This window comes from Mastigoproctus giganteus, chromosome 1 (genome assembly GCF_048544385.1).
Source record: "Mastigoproctus giganteus isolate SK-2022 chromosome 1, ASM4854438v1, whole genome shotgun sequence".
NCBI lineage: Eukaryota > Metazoa > Arthropoda > Arachnida > Uropygi > Thelyphonidae > Mastigoproctus > Mastigoproctus giganteus.
The window spans coordinates 62,262,281-62,287,235 of NC_143575.1; the positions used below are offsets into that span (position 1 = coordinate 62,262,281).

The 24,955-nt window shown below is 36.8% G+C and overlaps 2 protein-coding genes across 2 annotated transcripts in view; one reads left to right on the forward strand and one right to left on the reverse strand.

Annotated features, from left to right (window-relative positions):
* Positions 1-20,211, forward strand: part of LOC150090848 (putative acyl-CoA dehydrogenase 6) — a 65,636-nt gene extending 45,425 nt beyond the window's left edge. Inside the window, exons 6-8 of the mRNA XM_090374913.1 lie at positions 5,363-5,533; positions 7,470-7,631; positions 19,964-20,211. Of these exons, the coding sequence (XP_090231039.1) occupies positions 5,363-5,533; positions 7,470-7,631; positions 19,964-20,211 (581 nt within the window). The remainder of the gene's footprint in view (positions 1-5,362; positions 5,534-7,469; positions 7,632-19,963) is intronic.
* Positions 20,212-23,334: 3,123 nt separating this feature from the next.
* LOC150090849 (histone H2B-like) lies at positions 23,335-23,798 on the reverse strand. The gene has a single exon (XM_090380336.1). The coding sequence runs from the start codon at positions 23,796-23,798 to the stop codon at positions 23,424-23,426; it is 375 nt and encodes a 124-aa protein (XP_090236462.1). The 3' UTR covers positions 23,335-23,423.
* Between the last annotated feature and the right edge of the window lie 1,157 nt (positions 23,799-24,955).

Below are 24,955 nucleotides of genomic sequence, written 5' to 3' on the forward strand. Positions count from 1 at the left end.
AAAAGCACAATCCACCATAGGAATCTCTTTCCCTATGGTCTTTTATTCCTACCACCTGAGGTGGTTGTCTCCTTTCCCCAATCCCCTTCCCCCACCCTGTGTGTCCCCTTTTGCCTGGTGGCTCACCCCACCACCCAATTTCAATTCCCACCTTCTAGACCAGGATGAGCATCTTGTACCAGGGGTCCCCTTATGTCTCCCCTTTTAAATCAGCGAATGCCTCAACTACTGCCTCCTCTGTTCTCTACCCCTTTTATACCACCCTCTTCACATCTCCCCATTATCTCGTTTCCAACAAAAAACTTTTTTCTTTTGGCTCTCCTTAGATGCCTAGGCTACCCCAGGGTTCACCCCGCCAGAGTTTTCTTCTCTCCTAATGTGTCCTGGCCCACCTCCCCAGGGCTGTGACAGAAACTGGGGGTGTTAGTGGATCTCCACAGGCACACAGGTTAAGTGGCCAGAGGAACAACACAACCCACACTAATACTTCACAAAACACACACACCCTGGCCTTATGCAGAGTATTGTATTCTACACAGAATAAAAACGCGGAGTTGGGGGAGACTCCTGGTGCCGCCAAACAAAAAACATTATGTCACTGTGATCGACATCTAATCAGGAAATAACCTATGTAATTATTTACCTGTGCATTTGTAGTGTGTGGCATTCTCAAGGTCGAATAAATATCACTATGTAATTATTTACCTGCGTTCACATAGGTCACTTAGGAAAAGGCCTTTTCCTTTGGATTTCATAATGCATGAGAAATATTGTCGCATTCGAAAGAGCAGGACTAAAATATTTACAAACTATACAAATATTCAAAATATTTACAAATTACTAAACTATTTACAAATATACAATATTCATTATTGTATATTTGTAAACAGTTACAACAGTTACAAAAAACATTACAATGGAACATCAAATGTTAGACAGCGAAGCACATGGACAAGGTTGGTGAATGTTATGGAGGCAGTTGTCAATAATTAATTGCATTTGTAGTGACGTAATTGGCTCAAATAAATATCACTAGGAGGAAAACTATTTTAATGTATACAGAGATGTGATATTTCAGGTTTAATATCTAAGTTTGTTGATGATGCAGAGGTGGGTGTGGTGGTTAATGATGTTAATCATGGTATGCTATTTTAACAAGATCTAAATAAACTAGGCATATGGGCTGAAACATAATGACTGAGGTATCACATTGATAAATGCAAGGTACAAAAAAATCTAAATATTAAAAAAAATACCATTCGGATAGTGCCAAACTTAAAATAGTCAATGAAAATGGCCTATAAGTAATTGTACAGACTGATACAAAATTCTCTGATCAGTGTAGACAGGCTACTATAACAGCTCATGGGGTTCACTCAATAATATTCAGTTATTTTGCCATTAGGAACAGAGAAGTGATCATCCCAGTGGCATAACTAGAAAATTTATACCTAGTCTTGTGGAGAGAGGAAATTTGAATAAATTTATTTTTAAAAATTTGGACAATTCTTTAACATCAGAAGGGATGAAAAAAATGAAGCGAATAAAAGCTTTTTTTTTTTTTTTTTGTGCCAATGTTACATAAGTAGAACAGAAGAATATCATGAATCTGATTGAATGTGTATTGATTTATGGGGGTATTGAATGTGTATTGATTGAGTTTGAAAATAAATGGAAGTGGTATGTTGTAGTTCAAACGTCCGCCAACAGATGGTAGAATAGAGATTGTCCAGTAAGCTGACAGATTGCAAGTAACAACCAGTTTCATTAGTAGCATTAACATTCTGTGTCACGATTTTGCAATGGTGCAACAAATGAATATCAAATTTTGGTTTAAACTGGGAAAATATATAAAATGTTAAAAACTGTTCATGGTAATGAATTATTAAGTCATACCAGTGTGTTTGAATGGTATAAGCAGTTCAAAGATGGACAGACTTACAAAAGTTCAAGAAATTATGGCACCAGATTTGTAATTTGATCCTCAGAATGGTGGCTGATGAGTTGGATATGAATAAGGAGACAATTCATCAAATTCTGCGTGAAGATTTAGAGAAAAGGAAAGTCTGTGCAAAATATATGCTACACAGCCTCACTGATGTGTAGAAGCAATGAAGAGTGTGAGCGTGCGAGGACTTCATCCAGACTTGTCATGACAATCCTAATTTCCTCAATTGTGTTGTCACTGGAATAAGTATTGGCTGTTTCAGTATGACCGAGAGATGAAGCATCACAACTTACAGTGGACTTCAAAATCGTCACCAAGTCCCAAAAAAAGTTTTGTTTACAGCAGTCCAGGATCAAGATGATGCTGATCGTGTTTTTTGACCAACAGGGTGTGATTTACAAGGAATTCGTACTTGAAGGTAAGCGAGTCAATGCTGCATTCTATGTATAGGTGAGGCCACAATTTCAAGAGAAAGGCAGCTGGTTCTTGTTGCATGACAATGTCCCTTGACCATTCCACACTCCTTGTGAAGATTTCTGACAAAACATGGCATTTTACAGATCAACCAACCGCCCTACTCTCCCAATCTAGCACCACCAGCAGACTTCTTCCTCTTTCCCAATATGTAAACTGCCCTGAAAAGAAAAAGATTTTGGGATGCTGAGGACATAAAGAAAACTGTAACCACCAAATGGAACATTATCTCTTTGGATGCCTTTGCTGACTCCTTTCAGAAACTTTTAGAATGGTGTAATAAGTGCATTCAGTTAGGTGGTAATTACTTTGAATAGTGGGCCTCCGTAGCCGAGTGGGCAGGAGCGGGAGTGCAGTAGCACACGCTCTTTGAGTAGACCGGGGTTCAAGCCCCTGACTGCTGAATACGGTCGATCTGCCAACCCGCACTGGACCAGCGTGGCAGATTATGGTCCATTTCCCTCAGCATGAATTGTTGAGGAGGCTTCCACCCTGCAGTGGGTTGATAATGGCTGCACTTTACTTTACTTTACTTACTTTGAATAATTGAGCTCCTTCACTTTTTATTGCACCAGTCCAGAACTTTATTGCCACGTCTTGTTTTTTTTTTTTTTTTTTTGTAGTTATTGGCGCATAGGCTTCTGTGGCCATAATGCACCTCCCAAGGTTTTTGCAGTACTTTGATCCAAGCCCGAGGCGGGAATCGAATCCGCGACCTTTGGGTTGCCAGGCAGGCACTTTACCCACCCGGCCAGCCCGGCCGCCACGCCTTGTAAATACAGATTTATCTTAATGCAGTAAATAATGCCTCTGGTATTCAAAAACATTAAGTGAAACTTGAATAAATATATGCATAAATTAGATTTTCCCATTTCATTAAATGTATTCTTTTCTCAAACCATGTATGATAGAAATATTTCAAGTGAATTCCTGAAATCAATGTTAAACTCTATAAGAATCATCAAAGTTTGTTGATAAAAAAAAAATATATATATATACAGGGTGTCTCAAAAATATTGGTACAAACATTTAGGGGAGGTAGGTAACATCTAAAGGAATGTGAATCACATAGGAACCCATAACCGGAAATGTCATGGGAAAGTAGTAGCAGAGGCACAAGAAGCAGAAATGACACAAGACAGTAATTAGTGGCAAACATTTATTTGATATAATATTAACAATGGAGTACAAGATGGATGCATTTCATGATGTTACAACAGATGCTCGAAGGTTCCACCATGAGACTCGATGCATGCATGACACCAACGCAGCGTGGATTGGCAGACACGGTCGAACACACCTGGAGTTTCTTTGACAGTAGCAGCAGCGCAGACGAATCTCGCCACGAGATCCATTTGCGGGTCCCCCACAGAAAGAAATCAAGGCTCAATAAATCAGGTGAGTGTGGGGGCCAGGCAACGGGTCCACCACTGCCAAAATGCCTGTTCAAATGGTCACGAACACACCTTCCATAATGGGCATGCGCCCCGTCATGTTGAAACCAAATGTTGCGTCTCACATTTTCTGGAACATCGTCAAGTAACCCTGGTAGAACTTGTTCAAGAAAGATCCGATATTGAGCGGAGTTCATGCGGGATGCTAACAGGTATGGGCCGACTAAGCAGACACCGACCATACCTGCCTACACATTTATTGCGAAGCTATGTTTTGCTGCATGGGGCGCACACCGTGTAGGTTGTCGTGAGCCCACACGGATGTGTGGGCTCACGACAATAAGCCTCATCTGTGAACAAAACATAGGCTGGAAAATTCAAGTCTTGAACACTTTTTTGGAGAAACCACTGCGAAAAAGCCACATGTGCAGGATGATCTTGGGGGAACAGTAACTGAACCCTTTTGAGATGAAAGGGGTGTAAGGAATCATCGTGCCAGATACGCTGTACACTGCAACAAGACACTCCTAAGGCAGAGGGAACAGCACGTGTGCTGGTAGTAGGATTATTCTGGACAGCATTCAACACACTTTCTTCCATGGCGGGAGTTCACGTCGAACGTGGTCTGCCTGCACTACTCCTGTTACCTCTAAATGACCCATAATTGCACAAATTTTTAATGCACACACCCAAACAAATGGTGGTCCGGTACATGTCTGTCTGGGAAGCGTTCTCCATAAATTCGTTGAGTGGCTCGTCCATTGCCCTCTGCTAATCCATACGCTAGGTGCATGTCTTCCAGCTCCCAGTTTGTATATCAATGCATGCTCTTCATGCCACGACTACTGCTTGAATGAGTAAACCAGAAATTTTCCCTCTCGCGAACTGAGGAACAGCGTCGTGTACTTACAGTGACGTTTCCGGTTAAGGGTTCCAATGCGATTCGCATTCCTTTAGATGTTACCTACCTCCCCTAAACGTTTGTACCAATATTTTTGAGACACCCTGTATATCTTGTTTACCAGTCTAAGAGCAGTAGCCACTCCAAGATGAAACCAGAATACTGTTTATTCTTTTGCAAACTGCAGAATAATGGTCTCTCTACATGTAATGTGTGTGGTTATTGGTTAAAATCAGTTAAATCTGCAACTACATGTGTTCACAAGTACAATTTCTCTTCTGCTTTTCAAGATTAACAAACTTAGAAAAAATCTGGCTAACTACTACCCCTAGTGAAAAAGGTCTTATATAACTCCAAACACACATCTTTACAAATACATCATGAGTGTCAAAACCTGTCATGTTTTCACTTCACCTAGTGGAATACAAATGTTAATTATATAGCAAATGTTATGAACTTTCTTCACAATTGTTTCAAAAAATATGTATTTTTTGAAATTTGCTAGTTCTCCACTACTTCCCATAATTTTTATTTACTAAAATATAACTAATATTCCATAAATATTCTGGTCTACTTACAACAGAACATCGTAATAAATTTTAATACAATTTTCTTTTTATAATTCAGTTTAATTTCTTTTTATAGGGGTGCAAAGAATTAAAATTAACAAATTTGGCGTGAAGTGTTCAGATATGGCTCAGATATTCTTTGAAGATGTTCGTGTACCAGCAAAGAATATTATAGGTGAAGAAGGAAAAGGTTTTACCTATCAGATGGTCCAATTTATCGATGAAAGATTAGGCGCATGTATTATTCGTATGTGGTGTTGTTTTTTTTTTTCTATATTTAATGGCATTTTTAAAATATTGAATATATTTCAAAATATCAGGTTTTGGCATGCTGAGCTTGTCATGAGGGTAAGTCAAAAGTAGCTTCTTTAAATGTTTGCAAATTTGCTCAATCAAGAATTTAAAAATGGCTGTTAATAGCTATTAAAAAAATCATCTGTAGTTCTGCCGATCACAGCACACACACACACCTGTGCTGTGATCGGCAGAACTATGGATAGAATTTCCATTCAGTGGAAGAAGGTCATTAATATATAAGAAGAAAAGAGTGGAAGAAAGAACTGAACCTTGAGGAATACCAGTGTTAGTAGATAAGTTAGAACCCAAAGAACCATCTGCCATTGCTCAGAGAGAGGAAACTGGATCTCCAATTGCAAAACAATCAGTCTTTAAAATGTCAAGGGCAGCTGCTTGAGTTTACCACTGAATTTGTCCAAAGGTGAGCAACATAAGCCAATATATCACCAGTTGATCAACACTGATGGAATCCATATTGGCAAACATTAATCACATGGAAGGTGAGATAGTAAAGAGTTGGCAGTTGATGGATTTCTCCATTACTTCGGAAGGAGTTTAGGGAGATAATTGCAGTAGCGAGATAATTGGATGGGACGGATTTGTCACTTTTTTTTTAGGAACTAGCTGGCTAAGCAGAAGAGAAAACACCAGTGGAATAGGAAAGTAAAAAGTTGACACAGAACAGGAGCATGGGTTTTGAGGTGTTGTTATTATTTGGTTTTTAGGAGCATTAGCAACTAAGGCCATATTGCTCCAGGGATAAGCGATAGTCATTCCCTGACCTTTCCGCATCCTCCATATTTGATGGTCATGGGCTCAAACCCCAGTCTAATCAAGAACAACTCTCTGATGTTGTTGAATACATCAAAGAGGTGGTAAACAGTTTCAAAAGATGTTATCAAAATTGTTTTGAAATTGTAGAATTAATATGGGAAATATGGAAAATGATGTACAAGATATATTGTCCATTGAAAAGGAATAGTGTAGCTAGGAGAAGTGGCAAATTTTCAAGTAAATTTAACTTTCGAAAACAACGTGCCTGTTCAATAATAATCTTGAAAATGGGAAGAAAAACTTTTTTGACCACTAAGATACATAACCATATGGCAGCAGACAAGAGAAAAAGTCTAGTAAAATTAGGCAAGTAGTGAAACAGTAATACACTGAGTGAAAGTTTAGCAACTGTTGATGGATTAAAGGCTTTATCGATGGAATTAGGAATGAAACGCTGTTAAATTTATTGTTTCAAATAGATAATATAAAAAAAATAAATTAAGGCAAAAAGTGCTTAAATAAAACAAATGACTTTAAGCTATTATTTTAATCAATGTCCTTAAATTATTTCAGTCACTTTTTAATGTTATAAGTGCAGTTGCATAAATAAATATTTTATTTAAGACACTTGTAAAAAATTGTAATAGACTAAGCTCACGACCATATATATCTTAAAAGTAGATCATTTAGTGGAAAAGGTTTCTGGCCATTAATATACAATATTTACTGGAATCTCATCAGCTTTTCAATAATAATGAATATCAATTAATCTGTTTGTTGTTATTTCCTTCCTCAGTTTTCAATTTCACTGTTTCCTGCATTTTTTTCAATGTCTGACTGACCACTGATTAATACTCACTTTATCATAAATATAAACATTGATGAGAGAGCAGAATTGAAATGATTTAATGATGGCAGTTCATTTTCCTGATCTTCTGCATTAAATATTGTGCCAAAGAGTCTTGGGGGGAAAAAAAAAAAACCTATCCATTTCTTTATAAGGAGTGTAGTGCAAACAGTTGTATATTCTTATGTGCTATTGAAATTTTTTACATAACTTTGTGCTTTATGTATGATTATATTGGCATTAAAGTGATTTTTTTCTTTTCCAGTTGTAAACCAGCTGTCAAAAGTTCTATCACAGACAGTAGGATATTGTATGCAAAGAAATGTTTTTGGAAAGCCTATCATAAACAATCAAATAATTCATTTTAAACTAGCAGAAATGGTCACTGAAGTTGAAGCTTTGAGGTCTCTTATTTATAGAACAGTTGGTAAGTCTGAAGTTTATATAGCATGGTATATTCTCTAGCTAATGTTTAAAAATGAAGCTTAAATATGAGTTTGTGTGTTTAAATATGTTTGAATCTACATAAAATTAATACAAAACAGAATGATAATCAGTAGATGGTCAAAAAAATTCTCAAGAGATGGGTTGTTGCCTACTGTGCATCCTGTCACTAAGTAGAGCTTTCATTGAAATGAAGCCTGTTATGACAGTGGAGCAACATTTTTGCATATGTACAGAAGGAATCTACCAAGTAAGCCATTGATTTCTGTCTGGCAGAAGTGCTTTGTGAACAATGTGTGTCATGTTTGTAGAGGAAAAAGTACCATGTTCTCCCCATAAAATTTTACCAGCCAGGTGGCATTATGAAGTAGCCTGGCAGCATTATTAAGTAGCTGAGTGGGGAAGTGTAATTAATACTTTGCAATATTATAAAATTTTTTGTTATTTATAAATGTGACTTAAGCGATTCAGAGCAAAAATTAATTGCATAATTTAACATTATATACTCCTGTTGCATTGATCTCAATCACATAATATGTTCGAATTAATACTGATCGAAATCAGTGAGCAGTACCACACGCTACCACGAGAATCGCTTAAATTTTAGCTGGGCATTCAGTTAAATTCACCAGGTGGTATGCCCATTCAATAGGTCCTGAGGAGAACACTAAAGTACCAGCACTCCTTCTTTGAATGAAAGAGTTAAATATTAGACAATAATTACTCCACATTCTGCAGAAATCAGTGCAGCACATGCAGTGCCAGACCAAGGTATTTTCACGTCTCGGGCAGAAAGATTTTTCAGAGCCCCCTTTACTAAGGATATATATATATATATATATATATATATATATTTTTCATGATTTGTAAAATTTGGTGCCCCTTAAAGAATGTTGCCCCAGGCCAGAGCCCTACTAGCCCGTGCCTTAATCTAGCACTGAGCACACCAAAAACAACTGTTTGGCAAGTTGTATGAAGCACCTTTATCTCATATTGGTTACAGATTGTGCAACAGTTGAAACTCAGACAAAGTGAAAGTATAGCTTTTATTCGGAGTTCCTCATAAATTTGGCTACTGATAGACAATTATGAAAAATTTGATCTTCAGTGATGAGTTGACATTTCATCTGTTGACAAGTGAATCAGAAAATACCCCATGAATTAATTGAGCATGAAAGGCACATTTAAGGTTAATTTATTTATTTATCAATATTGAAAGGAAAAGTGTATGGGCTATTATTCTTTTCATAATTGACAATAACAAAAATTTTCTATCTCAGTATCCTGCAAGGTTAGTTAACACTAGAACCCCCAGCTAGCAAAAATACACGAAACCGCCATTGCCAGTCATTTTGACTGCTGTGCATAAAACAGAATTTTAAGTTGTGTTTACAACATTTTTTTATAAGCACTGATATAAAGTAGCTGGCAACGGTACACAGTGTTGAACTATAGTGGGCTCGCGAGAGCCCACTGTTATTTTTTTTTTTTTAAATTTGTGAGCCCATTGTTGAGATGATCATTTATTTTACAAATGAAATCCTGAATGCAATTATTGAGTATCCAGAGCTGAAACTACGGTGGGGCAAGCAGGGCCCCATTCCCAGCATTTTCATGGCGCAATCGATCGGTTATGTATTTTAACATTGCTTCATTTTTGATTTAATTACAGTCGGACCTCTGTTTAACGAACTTCTTTATAGCAAATTTTTTTAAATTCTCCTTGGTAATTACATTTAAAATACAGTAGAACGAAAATTATTTCCATGTTAGTTAGTTAGTTATTTGGTTTTTAGGAGCATTAGCAACTAAGGCCATATTGCTCCGGGGATATGCGGTGGTCATTCCCTTTTCCATGTAACGAACAGATTAGGAGAGAGAGAGAGAGAGCTTTGTATGCATTGTTCTGACTTCTGGCCTTTAGGTAATCAGAAAGTGCGAATTAAGGGTGAAAGGGATTACCGTTCCATAACATTAGTGGTGTCCGTAAAACCTATGCAGTCACATACCGAGAAGTTGCGCTAGTCAATATGCTTTCCATAGCCAGTCAGAGGATTAAGAAGATTCTCGACATGGATTATAGCCTCTGGTCAATGTGTGTTGTGGTTCCCCTTTACTCCGACAAACGGGCATATGTTTTTCGGAGAGGTGAATTTCTCCTGTTTATGTTTACATGGTCACAGTAGCTGAATATCCATGTGATTTTGACATTTTCACTGTATTCAAAGAACTAGTGACAGTAGCAACGTGGGAAGGGGAATAAATATATCATAAACTTTACGAAGATGAAATGTTGGCAGATTTTGAAACTTCGTCAAGGCTTTCACTGTGTAGAAAATGTTCTAAAATTTAATGGCATACAGGCAATAATGAAAAAAAAAAAAAAAACTGTATCACCAACCTCCAAAAAATTAGTCCGAATTAAGGATGATTGCGAAAGAACTTCATGGGGAAACTATAAAGATCGGTCATGTGTTCGGGCCATGATGAGCATCTTTTCGCTTGCGGACGGCAATTGTGGGTTGGAGGAATCATCCCGTTGTGTGCAAACATTTTGAATCAGAAGTTAAATATTCCAGATTATTAAATCGACTTTTATATTTGGAATTTCTTACCCATTTAGCACTAATGATCGACATCCTGCAGGAGCTCTCTTACCTTTCAGAAGCTTTACAGAATCACAATGGTAAAAGCATATGATAAAAATTAATTATTAGAGCTATCAATGCTATTGCTAATTTGAAAAATTCTGAAGGAAATTATGAAGCTAAAATTGAGAGCATGTTGAAGTGGAAAGAATTTGAAGGAATCAAAATTGAAAGTAAAAAAATTACCTCGTGACAAGTTATTAAATGCATTGTTTTATCCTTAAAGGATACGTTATTAATGCAACAGGGCAATTTGAAATTAAATAACGATACAATTGAAAGAAATTTTAAACATATACAGTACTATCCGAAATCATGGAATGTGAAAGAACTTTCGTCTCAGTGGCAAGAGGATGAAAACCGAATAAGAAATTTAAGTTTTCTGATAAAATATGAAATAAAAATTAATGATTTTAGAGATTTTGTCGAAGGCAATTTATCTTTAAAATTGAGTGAAATTACCTTTTCAATTAAGAAAGCCAGAAAATATCTTTGAAACCACTGCGATTAGTAGTGCTGAAGCTGAGCAAGCTTTCAGCGTAATGAATAATATTGAGTGAATGAATGAATAATGTTGACAATTAAACACATCGCAGATTATGATATCTAAATGGAAAACCATTGCTTCAATTTGATCCGGATTGTTACGTCAAATCATTACTCTGTAATCATCGCTCAGCTTTGAGCAAAGCAGAAGATCGACAACAAATATTAATAAAGAAGTAAATTGTATACGGCAATTTTTAGAATAAATTATTCTTGAATATTTGTGGAATCATTTTTTTTTCACGTAATCTGTGATTTTTGTGTACCTTTTCTAGAATAGTTTGTTTGTTTATGTAACATTTGTTTTTATATTGTGGAATGTTTTGTGATAGTTTTTATGTTATTCGTGATATGGGAAATATTTCGTGTTATTTTTTATTTGCAATATTAAAATTTTATCATGAAAAAAATGTATCCATTATATTTCCCTAGTTGTTAAAAAAAAAAGACAAATAAAAAAGTTGTGCATGTGCCAAGCACGCGCAGTAGATGATTTATGCGAAACATCCTTCGCGTTTCTTTTAGGTATTTTTATTTGTATATATCGATTATGAAATAAAAGAGCTTTTTTTATTGTAAATATTTTATTGATCATTCACAGATTTTCATAATTTCTGGAAGACAAGATACAATGAATTTATGATAACTAAAGTAAGAGATGTATACTTGCGAGTGCAACGTATCTAAATATCTGTGTAAAATAGCACCGATCTTGTAGTTGAAGCAACATACGCAGCTGTTAGGGGAACCTAACAATGGAATGTAACAAAAATGCGAGACGAAAAAAGAAATCGTTGACAAATATTTGTATTGTTACAATCATACTTACTGCAGTAGTAACTTCAGGAAGCATGATTGTGACATCATACTATTCAAAAATTCTGAAAAGTTAGAATTACAGATACTGTTGTATCCAGTTATCATCGTAAGGCGAGGCATGATGACCAGATTTTTAAGTTTTTTTTTTTTTTTAGATAGACCTAGGAACATTTTACACATGGTTAAGGGGGTAATAAGCAGCATCTGTCCACCCCCTTAAATCCACCCCTACTCGATATTTCATACCGGTCACAAAAATGCATCATGCACTCTAATCACACTACTAGTAGTAGTGCGAGCATGGGAAGCGCCTCTAGTGGAAGCTGCAGATGACGTCATTTCTGTGACCGATTGAATTTACTCAGTAGAAAGCCGGAAAAACTGCAAGCCCATTGTTAAAATATTCACAGCCCACCACTGGTTGTGCTTATGGTAATACACATAAAAGTAATATTTCTGATAGCAAATATTTGAACATTAAACTTTTTTGTCTAGGAAATAAACTGAAATTTAAAAATTAATTGACACAATATAAAAATTTCGTGACAGTTTTTTCAACAGTTTCTGTATACTTTTTACATACAGTGCACATTTCTGTAGTTTTGTTTGCCTTGCATTGCCTAATTTAGCATTGATGCCCTTTTGAGAAATTTGATGTGGCCACTGTTTTTACTAGTTTGACCTGCTGCTTCCTGTGAATCTATATAGGATATTTTTTTCTGAGTTCTTCAGCTAGATTCAATATAAAATCTCTTCTGTTCATAACTTTCCCTGTCACATCTTTATAAATGAGAAAAGCATTGGTTACTGCAAGATCTAATATATTATAAAGATGGGAACCTGCTTTTGTTGAATATTTTTAGCCAGTTGGTCTAAATCATCAACTATGTAATTTGTTTCATTGTAATATAATACAGGTAGCCCTAAATTTATGCTGGGGTTAGATTCCTGGAGGAACAGACACAAATAGAACCCTTTATATAATGGAGTCAATTGGAAATCACCGGATTAAGGCACAGGCTAGCCTGTGCCTTAATCCGGTACTGTGCCAGCCTGCTGATGTCTTCTACAACATTCTGTTGTGGCTTCTGTTGTAGTAGTAGTGGCATGTGATGCAAGAAAGAAAGTGTATGAGCTTATGCAGCATCAGCCAAAAAAAAAAAAAAAAAATTTACAAAACAATTCCCTCTAAATGTTTGTCCAGTTCCTCTTTAAATTTACTTAACCTATCAACTTCCACGACAAATGGAAGTTTGTTCCAGCAATTAATCACCCGCTGGCTAAAGGCAAATTTCTGCACATCTATCTTTCTCAATTTGGATTTATGTCCCATTAGGTTAGTAATCTGAACAAGTAGGTGAATCCCATCAGAATTCAGCATACTCAACCCATTTAAGGCCTTATACACCTCAACCAGATCACATCGCAATTACCTAGTCTCCAGTCACTGCAATTTGCAGAATTTAAGCCTCTCTTGGTAAGAGGATCCCGTCATTCCCCTCACCAATATTGTTGCCCTTCTCTGTACACGCTCAAGCAAATGTACATCCTACCTAAAATGAGGCCTCCAGACCTGTACACAGTACTCAAGGCATGACCTGACCATTGCCCTATGCAGAGGAACAATCACCTCCTTTTCCCTGCAAGCAAAATTCCTGTAAATCATTGACAAAACCCCATGACCTGCCCTGGCAGCCTGTCTGCATTGCTCAGAAAACTTCATATCTGACTACACACTTATTCCGAGGTCTTTTTCATTTTCTACCACCTGAAGTGTAGTACCACACAGTTGGTACATTTCTCTGGGGTAACCATATGCAGTACTTTGCATATGTCAATGTTAAACTTCAGTTGCCACTTCTCAGCCCATCTGCCCAAATTTCTAGATCCTGTTGCAGTAGCACACTATCATTAACAACCCTGCCAACCTTTGTATCATTTGCAAACTTTAGGTATATCATCTGATATACCTTCATCAATATCATTCATAAATATACAAAACAACAGTGTACCCAACAACTAACCCTGTGGGTCTCCACTAATAACATTAGTCCACGAAGAGCAGCACCCATTGAAAAGCTTTCCTGAAATCCAAATATATAATATCAAACATTTTTTTTTGCATCCAGTTCCTTTGTAACCACATCATAATATCAAATAAAATTTGTCAGACAAGACTTTCCCTTGACAAACCCATGCTGTCTCTGAATTATTGCTGCAGTCTTGTCTAGATGATCCTGCAATGCATTTTTAACCAGTGACTACGTTATTTTACCCGGAACAGAAGTTAAACTAATTGGTCTGTAATTACTCGTGTCACCCTTCGATCCCCCTTTGTGAATTGAGGATACATTTGCACATCTCCAGTCCATGCACGGGAACCTGCCCTGAATCCAGGATGCTGTCATAATTATGGCTAAGGGTTTGCTTACTTCCTTTGCTGCCTCCTTTAATATAACTGGATAGATCCCATTCACCCAGGTGCCTTTCTTATGTTTAACTTCAACAATTTCTCCTCCACTTTGTTTTCAGTTATTACAAAATCATTAAGCACCCTGCTACAATTTGATAACCTTCTGGAATTTCCAAACCTTAACTCCTCATGTGTGAATGTAGATGCAAACTACTCATTCAGTTTGTTTGCTATCTGATTAGGATTATCAAAAGTCGAACCATCGATATCAAATGGACCAATCCCCTTCCTTTTGGAGTTTATATAAGTAAAAAAATCCTTGCTGTTTTTCTTAGCAACCTTTGCGAAAGATTTCTTGTAATCTGCCTTCGCCTGTCTAACCTCCTTTGTGACTTGATTACAGACTAGCTTATATCTGCCATAGGCTTCTGTGTTGCCTGATAATTTATATGCATCCCATGCATTTTTGTTCTCTGCCAAGAGTCTCATTAGTTCATTTGACAATCATTTAGTCCTAAACCTTGAACATTATTTCCTAATAGGTATGAAACTTTTAGTACATCCACGAGTAATTCCTTGAATGCTTCCCACTAAGAATTTGCTGTTGGTAACATCATCATTTGATCTCACTGTACAGAATTTAAAAACTATCTGAGACCACTGTAGTCACCTTAACAGAACCAAAAACCCTTTCCTCAACCCCTGATGGTAATTATATCTTTAAGTAAATCCCACATCAGTACACTGTGATCACTGCCACCTAGTGGTTCCTTTATCTGCAAATTCTTAATACACGAATGATCACTGCTGATAACCAGATCAAGAGTATTACCCTCTCGGGTTGCCTCTCGAGCATGCTTCTGCAGAAAACAATCATCCAATAAATCCACAAAAGTCTTACTAGTGTGCGAGTGACAACCCACAAGTTTCAGTCAATATCTTGGAAGTTGAAATCCCCCATTATAAGACATTCTGATTTACTAGCCCACTCTATTTCTCTGTACAATGTTCATTGTACTCATTCGAGTCATTAGGCCCATAACCCCAAGGGCTCACACTGGTGAGTATGGGCGTGGCACACCCAGGGTCCTGAGCTGGATATCATCATTCTTCTCTTTCTTGGTGATTCCCTTCTAGTTCTGACTCTTGTTCTCTCTCTCTCTCAGGGTAATTCAGATTTTTTTTTTTTTTGCTGGTGCAGCATAAGCCTCAGGCTTCCTTGCACCATATAGCTAATAATAATAACACACTCCTACTCTTATTTTTGCTTTCACAGAGCTTATGCCACACCAAACTGACTCAACAGTGCACTGTTCATCTATATCAACAGGATGCACTTCTTTTGATTTCATGTTTTTCTTAATTAACAGCATAAAACCTCCTCCCTTCCTATCCTTTCTGTACACATTGTACTCCCCAAATTCCAATTCTGCATTCCTAATATCTGTGTGACTCTGCTATCCCAACAATATCCGCCTTTGATGTCTTGACCAACACTTCAAATTCGTCAAATTTATTTACTATACTTCTAGCATTGGTATACATGCACCTATTCTTATTCTTAGTTACCTTAACACATCCCATATACCAACCTGTTTCACGATGACTGCCATCAGTCCCTGAAACCCCCAGCACCCCTCACTCCAGGCTGCTGCTTATTCTAATAGAAGTAGTGCAAGAATCACCTTCACCTCTGCCTGTGGCTACTTTTAACCTTTTAGTCTGTGAATCCCCCCAAGCTAGCAATTTTCCGACCTACCTAACACTGCCTCGATAGCATCAGCAAATATTCTTGCACCCTTTCTATTTAAGTGTATCCCATCCCTGTAGAAAAACCTTCTCCTGTCAACAAGCACAGACCAGGTGGAAAAAATTCTACCCCCTTGCACATTCCCTCCAGGGCCGAATTCATTGACAAGGCTCTCATCATATACTCCCTCCTATCGTGTCTGGGCAGAATTGCAGACACTTTCAAATTTAATCCTAACTCGCGACTTTTTTGCAACATTGACCTGTACTTGTTAAGTAAATCTGCTGATCTCCTACTCTTAATGTTACTCATAAACTTCTACTCATAAACTTCTCCTACTCATAAACTTCTAGATTTCATGCATGACTTCAGAGGAAACACTCTGAAGTCATGCATGAAATCTAGAAGTTTATGCCACACACCATTTAGACAATTGACAGTCACATCTTGCCAGGCTGTGTTAATGTGACTGATGCCCTTTAAGACATCAAACAACCGCCAATATTCTCTGATGGTAATGTCTAAAGTTTTTACCATTTCTGTAAATGTTTGCCATAGGTAATAAGCTTTAAAGGTGGCTATCACCCCCTGGTCCATGGGTTGCAAAAATGAAGTTGTATTAGGAGGCATGTAGACAATATTAACTTTAAGAGGAGTTCTGACATCACCCAGATTTGTAGGATGTTCCCAGGCCACATGTGGAGGACCAACATCATATTAGGTAGGTGGTCGTAATGTTTTGGCTCATCAGTGTGTGTGTTTAGGGGGTCCACGAACCTTTTTCTCATTTTTAAATTGGTCCATAGATCTCAGTAGTTTGGGAACCACTGATTTAATCAATTGGCAAAAACTGCACATGGCTATCACTAATAGCACAATTAATAAAAAATGTTAGTGTAATAAATTTTCAACATGTGTAAATGGCATAAACAACATCCAACTGAATGCTTCACCGCATGGACCTTTTACTCTAGCTAGGATACAGATGTGCTGATCACTGATTGGCTAAGATTGTTGGTGGGCGAGTTTCTCATCTGTAATTGGCTCAGATTGTTCTTGATCACATATGCATATCAAGTGAACAGTGCATGATTCATAGTACAGCGTGATGCAGATAAATTTTGTTTGATGATTTTAAACTTTCAATTTATAAAAAAATTGCAAAAATAAATATTCATGGCCTTGTGGTTACTGATTTGTGCTATTGCAAATCAGTGCAAAACAAGGGCTACCTGTACTCTGTCGGTCTTCTGCTTTGTACCATTATTTATTGAAACACTTGTATGAAGTGTACTCAAGATTATGACATTTTTATTTACTTTGGCCTGATTCACAGTGGAATAATGAAGTTTAAAAACTGACGTGAAATATAATTCTGTCTTCTTTTTTTATGGATGTTGGGACTTCTTTACAAGCATGATTCACAGTTCCCACTATAGTAGTATTATTGGACTAATTTCTTTGCCAAATCAAAACTTTTAAAGGAGTTATCAGTGGTTACATTTCTACCTTGATTCAAAACTTGTTCCATTAGTTTTAGGAAGACATAATTATAAAGTGGTTGACTAGCTGGGCCCATCTCATCTTTCTCCAAATGAAGAAAGTCATTCAGTGGGTATTTTGAAGTTCTATTAGCTGCCAACCAAAACATTATACAGTGGTGCCTCGTAATTCGACTATAATCTGTCGCCGAATTAGAGTTGAATTGCGGGTCAATATTTTCCAAATAAGTTTATGGAAAATTGATTAATTCGTTGTCGGAGAGAAATACACAGTATTATTGACTTTACTATATTCTACCATATAACAAACGAAATTACAAAATACATAATGAGTACATACATTTCATTGAGCCTTAGATGTTGGAAGGATGTTTTATTTATCTTGTTCTACCCTTTCTCTTCTCCTCTTGGCTTGAATGGGGATGAGGAATTGATCAAAGGTGGACTGTCTCTCCCTCTTTTTCAAGATAGCCTTGAAGTCATTCTAGTTACAACAGCAGTGTTGGGGTGCCATTTTAAACAAGCAGACTGCACCTTCTCCCAGTGGAATAAAATTTCTTTAATGGCAACTGTTGGCATCAGCCCTTTTCCCTGTCTTCTTCTTCTTCAAGTGAAATTTCCTTTTCTCTCTCTTTTGCTTCCTGTTCGCTGAGTGTTTTGAGTTCTTCCACGGTTGGTTCGTAATTGTGATCCTCCACAAGCTCTTCCACATCAGCTTCTCCTATGTCGAGGTTCTCCGCCATCGAAATGATTTCTCGCATGGCCGCAGTTACGAAATTGAAATTGCTCGAGTCACTCATATTTTTACAGTATCCTTTTACGGTAGGCCTAAACATTCTGAAATGGATTGAGATCTGATTCATTGTCATGCTCCTGAAACCAGTTAACAACCTGCCAGGTTCTTGTGACATGGAGCATTGCCTTGTTGATAGATACTGGAGATGTCTAGATACACTGTCATCATGAAGGGACGTACTTGGTCGGTTGCAATAGAAAGGTAAGCATTCCCATTGAGCTGTTGATTAACAGAGGACCCAGAGCATGCTACTAAAATGCCAAACCATAGCATCACCAACTTCAGCCTGCCGAACTGAATACCAATAGTGCATCTGGGTGCCATGGCCTCATATTGCCTTCTCCAAATGTGGATATGCCCATCAGCATGATAAAGTTGGAAATGGGAGTCATCAGATCAGGTGACAGATTTCCACATGGTGGTACAGTGTTGAAGCTGATGTGCCCATGTAAAGCGCAGTTTCTTATGTCTCACAGTGAGCATGGGTATCCGTTATGCCCATCGACTTCCATAGCCTGTATGAGCTAATGTCTGGTACACAATCCATGTGGATATAGGAATTCCTACAGCTAGCCACCCAATGTAGGAATAGTCTTACTATTCCTACATTGGGTGGCTAGCTGGGCCACTGTGCTGTGTATTACAGGTGTTGACCACATGTAGCAATCCCATGTGTAACCTTTAGCTGGTTTTTTTTAACTGCCATTGAGCTAATCATGGTAGATTTGCAACACCATAGAATGGGAGCACTTAACCATATTGGCTGTTACCAAGATACTGGCACCTGCAGATCATCTCCCCACAGTCATTCCACATTTGAAGTTGGAAAGATCTCAATGTTGATTCATTCTTCCTCGTAGACACTCAAAAACTGATTGCTGTGTGTGCAAACTACAATCCTAAATCAGCCATTCCTGACTTTGAGCCTTCACCAGCATCACACACCAGTCCATTCCTATAAGGTGGGTGGGCATTAATTCAAAGTGAACTCAGTGTATAATTATTGGTGGATATTGCCCCATTTTCTAATCAAATTTTTTGTACATCACCTATAACTTTTTTTGTAAGTTGCAAGTGTAATTGCAACTTTCAGTAGTAAGATATTATTTGTTAGAAAAAACTAAGCCCTTGTGGGTAACAGTTGGTAGAATCGCTGTCCTTCCCACACCAGGTGGAAAAGACCTAGGTTCAAGTTCCATTGATGACAAGAGGTATTTTTATGGGTATATTTCACAATGTGGCGAGTTAGTCAGTGTGAGGCAAGGGTAGCATGGTCTTTTCTCTGCAAAACTCAGATTTTTCATCCAGCAAACAGAAAATCAACCGCAGAATACATGCAGTTTACAGACAATATAATATGGAGCAATATGGCATTAGTAGCTAATACTTCTGAAACCCAACAACAATAAAGAAAACTAATTTTGTTCTTATATTATTTCATATATAATTTGTGTATAAAATGCAAGAGGAAATTATTTCAGTCACATTCACATGAATATATACAATTGGACACATTTGGTGTCCCACTTGGTGGGTGGCTGTCACTCTAAATACTTGTTGATCCACCAGTGGGTCCCTCTGTCTGATAGGTATTTACTAATGAAGATATTCTGGTTTTGTAAAAAATTTTCCTTCTGCAGTTACATAAATTACAACTTCTATGTAAGTTGGACTGTGTTTTCTCTAGACAACAGTAAAGCAATCAAATCTTAGCACTTTCATATTCACACCAGTGGGTTGCCCTGGTGTGGATATGTTTGTGTCCCAGTATACGTTGGAGAATAGTATATAATGATTTAAGAAATCATAGTTTTAACTTTGTTGTGTTTGATTATTTTCAGAAGCCAGAATGAAAGGCAAAGATGTTACTTTGCTTGCATCCATGGCTAAATTGAAAGGTGGTAAACTAAGCAGAAAAGTCATGGATAATTGTCTGCAATTCTGGGGAGGAATGGGTTATACCAGTGAAGTTCCTGTCAGCCGAGCATATCGAGATGGCCGTATGTTTTCAATTGCTGGAGGAACAGATGAAATTATGACATTAATTATATGTAAATATACTGGAATATTTCCAACAGTGAAAAAGTAAATAAACCTCAAATGTATTTGTTTTTGCTTATTGTTCATAATGAATAAATGACATCTCAATAATCTGAATATTTATTTGATAGGTATGCTCTAATAACATCAGTGCCTTATAAACACCAGTAATATACAGGCATACCTCGCTTAACGTAACCTCTGATAACGAAGCTTCGATATAACGAAGTCGGCAATTTCAAGCCCCATTTAACATAAAAAAATATATTCCAGTTTAATCACCTGAAATCTAAACAAACTGAAGAAATTACGGAAACCTTTGGGGCTTCTCGTGGTTGGTTCGAGAAATTTAAAAAACGGGCCAGGATTCATAGTGTAAAATTAACAGGAGAAGCCGCAAATAAGTTTCCAAAAAAACTAAAGGAAACAATTGAACGTGAAAATTTTCCAAATTTGGTGTTCAGTGTTGATGAAAGCGGTTTGTTCTGGAAACGGCTACCAACACAAAGCTTCATTTCTATTGAAGAAAAATCAGCTGCTGGGTTCAAAGCAGCCAGAGACCGTTTAACGTTACTCTTTGGATCAAATGCCTCTGGCGATTATAAATTAAAATCGTTATTAGTTTACCATTCAGAAAATCCAAGGGCATTAATAGGTAACATAAAAATGAATTTACCTGTAATATGGAAAGCAAATAGAAAAGCGTGGGTTACCAAGGGGTTATTTACTGATTGGTTTGTTAACCACTTTTGTCCTGAAGTAAAACGGTATTGTCAAAAAAACAACTTTGAAGAAAAAGCTCTTTTGTTTGCTCCGGGACATCCTACTGATCTTAACACGTTGGACACATGCATTCCTGTCAAAGTTGTGTTTCTTCCAGCAAACACAACTTCCCTGATTCAACCATTGGATCAGGGAGTAATAGCATCATTTAAAGCTTATTATCTGCGTCGAACATTAAGCAATTTAACTGAACTAGAGGATAAAGAGGAAATGACAGTTAAAACTTTTTGGAAAAACTACACCATTAAAAACGCAATTGAAAACATTGATAGTTCTTGGAAGAAGTCACTAAGAAATGCTTAAATCGAGTTTGGCGCAAAATATGGCCAGAAGTTGTACTAGAAGAAGAAAATAACATCATCCAAGAAATCAGAAATGAAGTTATCCAGATGGCTCAATCAATAGGTTTCGAAAATGTTGATGAAGAGGATGTTAGAAATTTATTGAATGCAGAAGATGATGGTTTTTCAGTGGAAGATTTAGAAAACCTTGTTAGCAACGAAGACAAAGATAATGATGACGAAGTTAAAGAAGTTCCTGCCGAAAAAGTGTTAACAACCAAAGATTTAAAAAGGTGCTTAAATGACATGCTTAAATGAAAACGTTTTAAATTTTTTTAGTGAAAATGATCCTGATTTAGGAAGAAGTGTTATTGTTAAGCGATCTGTGTTAAATGCAATAACTCCGTATAGGCAATTGTTAGATGAAAGAGAAAAAGAGCATAAACAATCAACTTTAGACTCGTATTTTAAAATGTGGTTTCACTTTGTATGTAAGTTGACTGTTTATTTAATAAAACTTTCCTTTGTTCGAAAAAAAAGCTTTTCATTTTCTTTACGTAGGAACGTATCCCTATTCTGGCCATAGTATTTTTACCTCTGAAAACGAAGTTTGGCTTAACGAAGTAATTTCGTGGAACGCATCCTATTCGTTATTCGAGGTATGCCTGTATACTGAATGTATATACTGCATATTCATCAATTTATTTTTTGCCTTGAAAATTGGTGCTTAGCAATGTATTCACTGTATATATTATTTATTTTAGATATTTCCCATTAATTTTGGCAAATGGCCTTACAAAATGCCCAAAACATTAGAAAACATAACTGGTGCATCACACTACTGTGGTCATCGGCTGATGAACTGCCCAGCAGCTATACCCCCCCTGAAGGACTCACAAATCAGGTAGATCCTAAGGATGTTAAGAGATTTGCAGAAGTCCGGCACCTTTGAAAGAGATTGTCACTGTAGGTAATATTGGGACTCTTCCAAATTGTTCAGTTTTAACGGAACGCACAAATTGCAATTAATACGATTTGCGCGGAGTACCAAGTTTACGATGCTTAAAAAAAAAAAAGGAATGAAGAGATTTTGAAAATGTTTTTTATACGATTGAAGATTTCAGTAAAGGGCAAACACATTTCACCATGATGATGTAAAAACCCACACAATTCTGGCTATCGGTATTTTCACAAATGCAATAACATCGAGTTTACTGTCGCTTGTAGTAACAGAAAAGCGCAATAAACCTGAAAGTGAAAATTGTTTTATGTTCGTGACTTTCAGAAATGTGCTTTAGAAAAATATCACAAAGCAGCTCAAAATTTGGTTCTTATAACATATGATAACGATGAAAGTTGAAAGTAACTACTACAATTTCCATTATAAAAACTAACCTTTTAGAGAGTTATACAGCGAAAATTTCAACTTCCGAGGTCGTAGAAAGAATTACCAAAAAAAAAAAAACAATGCGTTATTGAATTCGTATTGGTTTCACATTACGATGGTGTCTCTGGAACGTATTAATGTCGTAAAGCAGGGTAGCATGTAATGTATAGCTAGGAGCGTGGTTTGAAATCCGGTATTTATGAATGTTCAATTAATTTAGGATTTTCTTGATGCTTGGAAAAAAAAAAAAACTCCTAAAGCGAGAACTGCCTGTACTCACATTGGTGGCTCCACTTTATGTTTTAATGTTACCGGATTAACATCATTCTGCGATTTCAGTATTATTTGTATTCCAAAATGTCCCAAAGAAACATTTGTAAAATTGTGTGTGTGATGTCAAATACTGTAATTCTATTCCAAATTCTGAAAACTGTAATATAAAGAATATTGGCGTCAAAGTAAAAGATTTTGGAAAAGGAAATCTTCAAAATTCAAATAAGGAAAAGTAAAACTTTCAGCGGACATAGCACAAAATAGGTCGGCTAGCCAGTGGCATACAATCCTTCCACATCTGCTAAAAACCGGTGAGGGAGGGAGAATGTACATTTAAATTTAAAAATTATAAAAAGAAACGTTTGGCTGGTGTGGCAAATCCACTTTTCAAAAAGTCCAGCAATGCATAATAAATTTATATACTTACTCCACTTCATACTAAATAATTTTTTTAAAAATACACAGGGTTGTACGAGAGATATCCCTTTATCACAATGTGATGGCCCTGAAAAGGGCCGTTTGGGAAAGTGCCACGCTCTACTTAGCGCTGGTGTATTTGGTGACAGCCTTCGTTCCTTCTGACACGGCGTGCTTCGCCAGCTCCCCCGGCAACAGCAAACGGACAGCGGTCTGGATTTCCCGACTGGTAATGGTGGACCGCTTGTTGTAATGAGACAGACGGGAGGACTCGGCAGCGATGCGCTCGAAGATATCGTTCACGAAACTGTTCATGATAGACATGGCCTTGCTGGAGACGCCTGTATCGGGATGGACCTGTTTCAGCACTTTGTAGATGTAGATGCTGAAACTTTCCTTCCTCCTCTTCTTCTTTTTCTTCTTGTCGCCAACACGAACATTCTTTTGGGCTTTGCCGGCTTTCTTTACGGCTTTTCCACTTGGTTGGGGAGGCATCTTTGAAAACGAACACGCAGTTAGTACGGAGAGCGAAGATTAAGACATAGTGGACCCACGCTACTGCGGTGCTATTTATATCAGAGCGAGGGATTGAAATGCACAGTTGAGAGGGCGTTAAAGAGAGCTTCTATTTCTCTTCCATTATGACGTCAGTATAGCGGGAAATTAAAACTAGTTTCTTGTACTGTACTTACACGAATTTGAAATTTAATTCATGAAAGTCGAAATTTATAAAATATTCTTTCAGAGTGCTTTTTATTATTGATTAAATTTATACATGTCTTTTATTTTGATTTTATTATGAAACTTGAGTAATGTTGCACATTTTAGGACGCCAATTTAGAGAAATTGTTTAAACCAAACACGTGTTTTTTGTGATTATTTTTCGAAAATAAGCTGTCAACAATAGAAGAAAAAAAAAAAAAAACAGGTTGCAAAAATATACCTTATGTTCGAGTCAATAATGTGAAGTACAAATTTTTTATTATATAACAGTACAAATAATCAGATCAAGAAAGTTGTGTGCAAAAAAAAAAAAGCCTTAATTTCTATAATTAAGATTCTATTAATTTTGGAAAGTCTTGGCATATTTTGCTATATTATGTGTTGAAACAGAAAGCCTGCAGTAATCTAGGAAAAAATGACAACGAGAATGAAAAAAAATATAGCCTTAATTGGGTGCTGAATGGTAAAAATATATATACAAATTCAAAAAAGATTACATATTTCTAAAACGTTCATCCAAATCCCTGGAAAATTACCTCTGAAAACAAAACAACTCAGAAATAACCCTTCCCTAAGAAGTAAAAAGAAAATCATGATTATAATAAATTAAAATCATTCTGAATTTTTATATTTATGGTAGTAACGATTGGAATTTCTAAGTTTCCTAGAAGCAACCTAACTGTTAACGTAAATGATTTTAATGTCATTTACGTGGATCGTTACGATGTGAATGAAATATAAACCAGAATAACCAAAATGCTGCTCATGGCTTTATTCATTGTAAACTATAATGAACTGTAAATTGCTCCGTCCTAGTGGTCGTGCAGGAGAATAAACAAGAATTTTCTTTTTTTAATGCAGTTCTAGAATGCAAAATTGATAAACTATAACCGCTGTTACTCGCATATTGAAAATTAAAATATTCACTA

What these genes read in the sequence shown, in the direction of transcription:
- LOC150090849 (XM_090380336.1), bottom strand. Translation starts at nt 23,798, where the DNA reads ATGCCTCCCCAACCAAGTGGAAAAGCCGTAAAGAAAGCCGGCAAAGCC.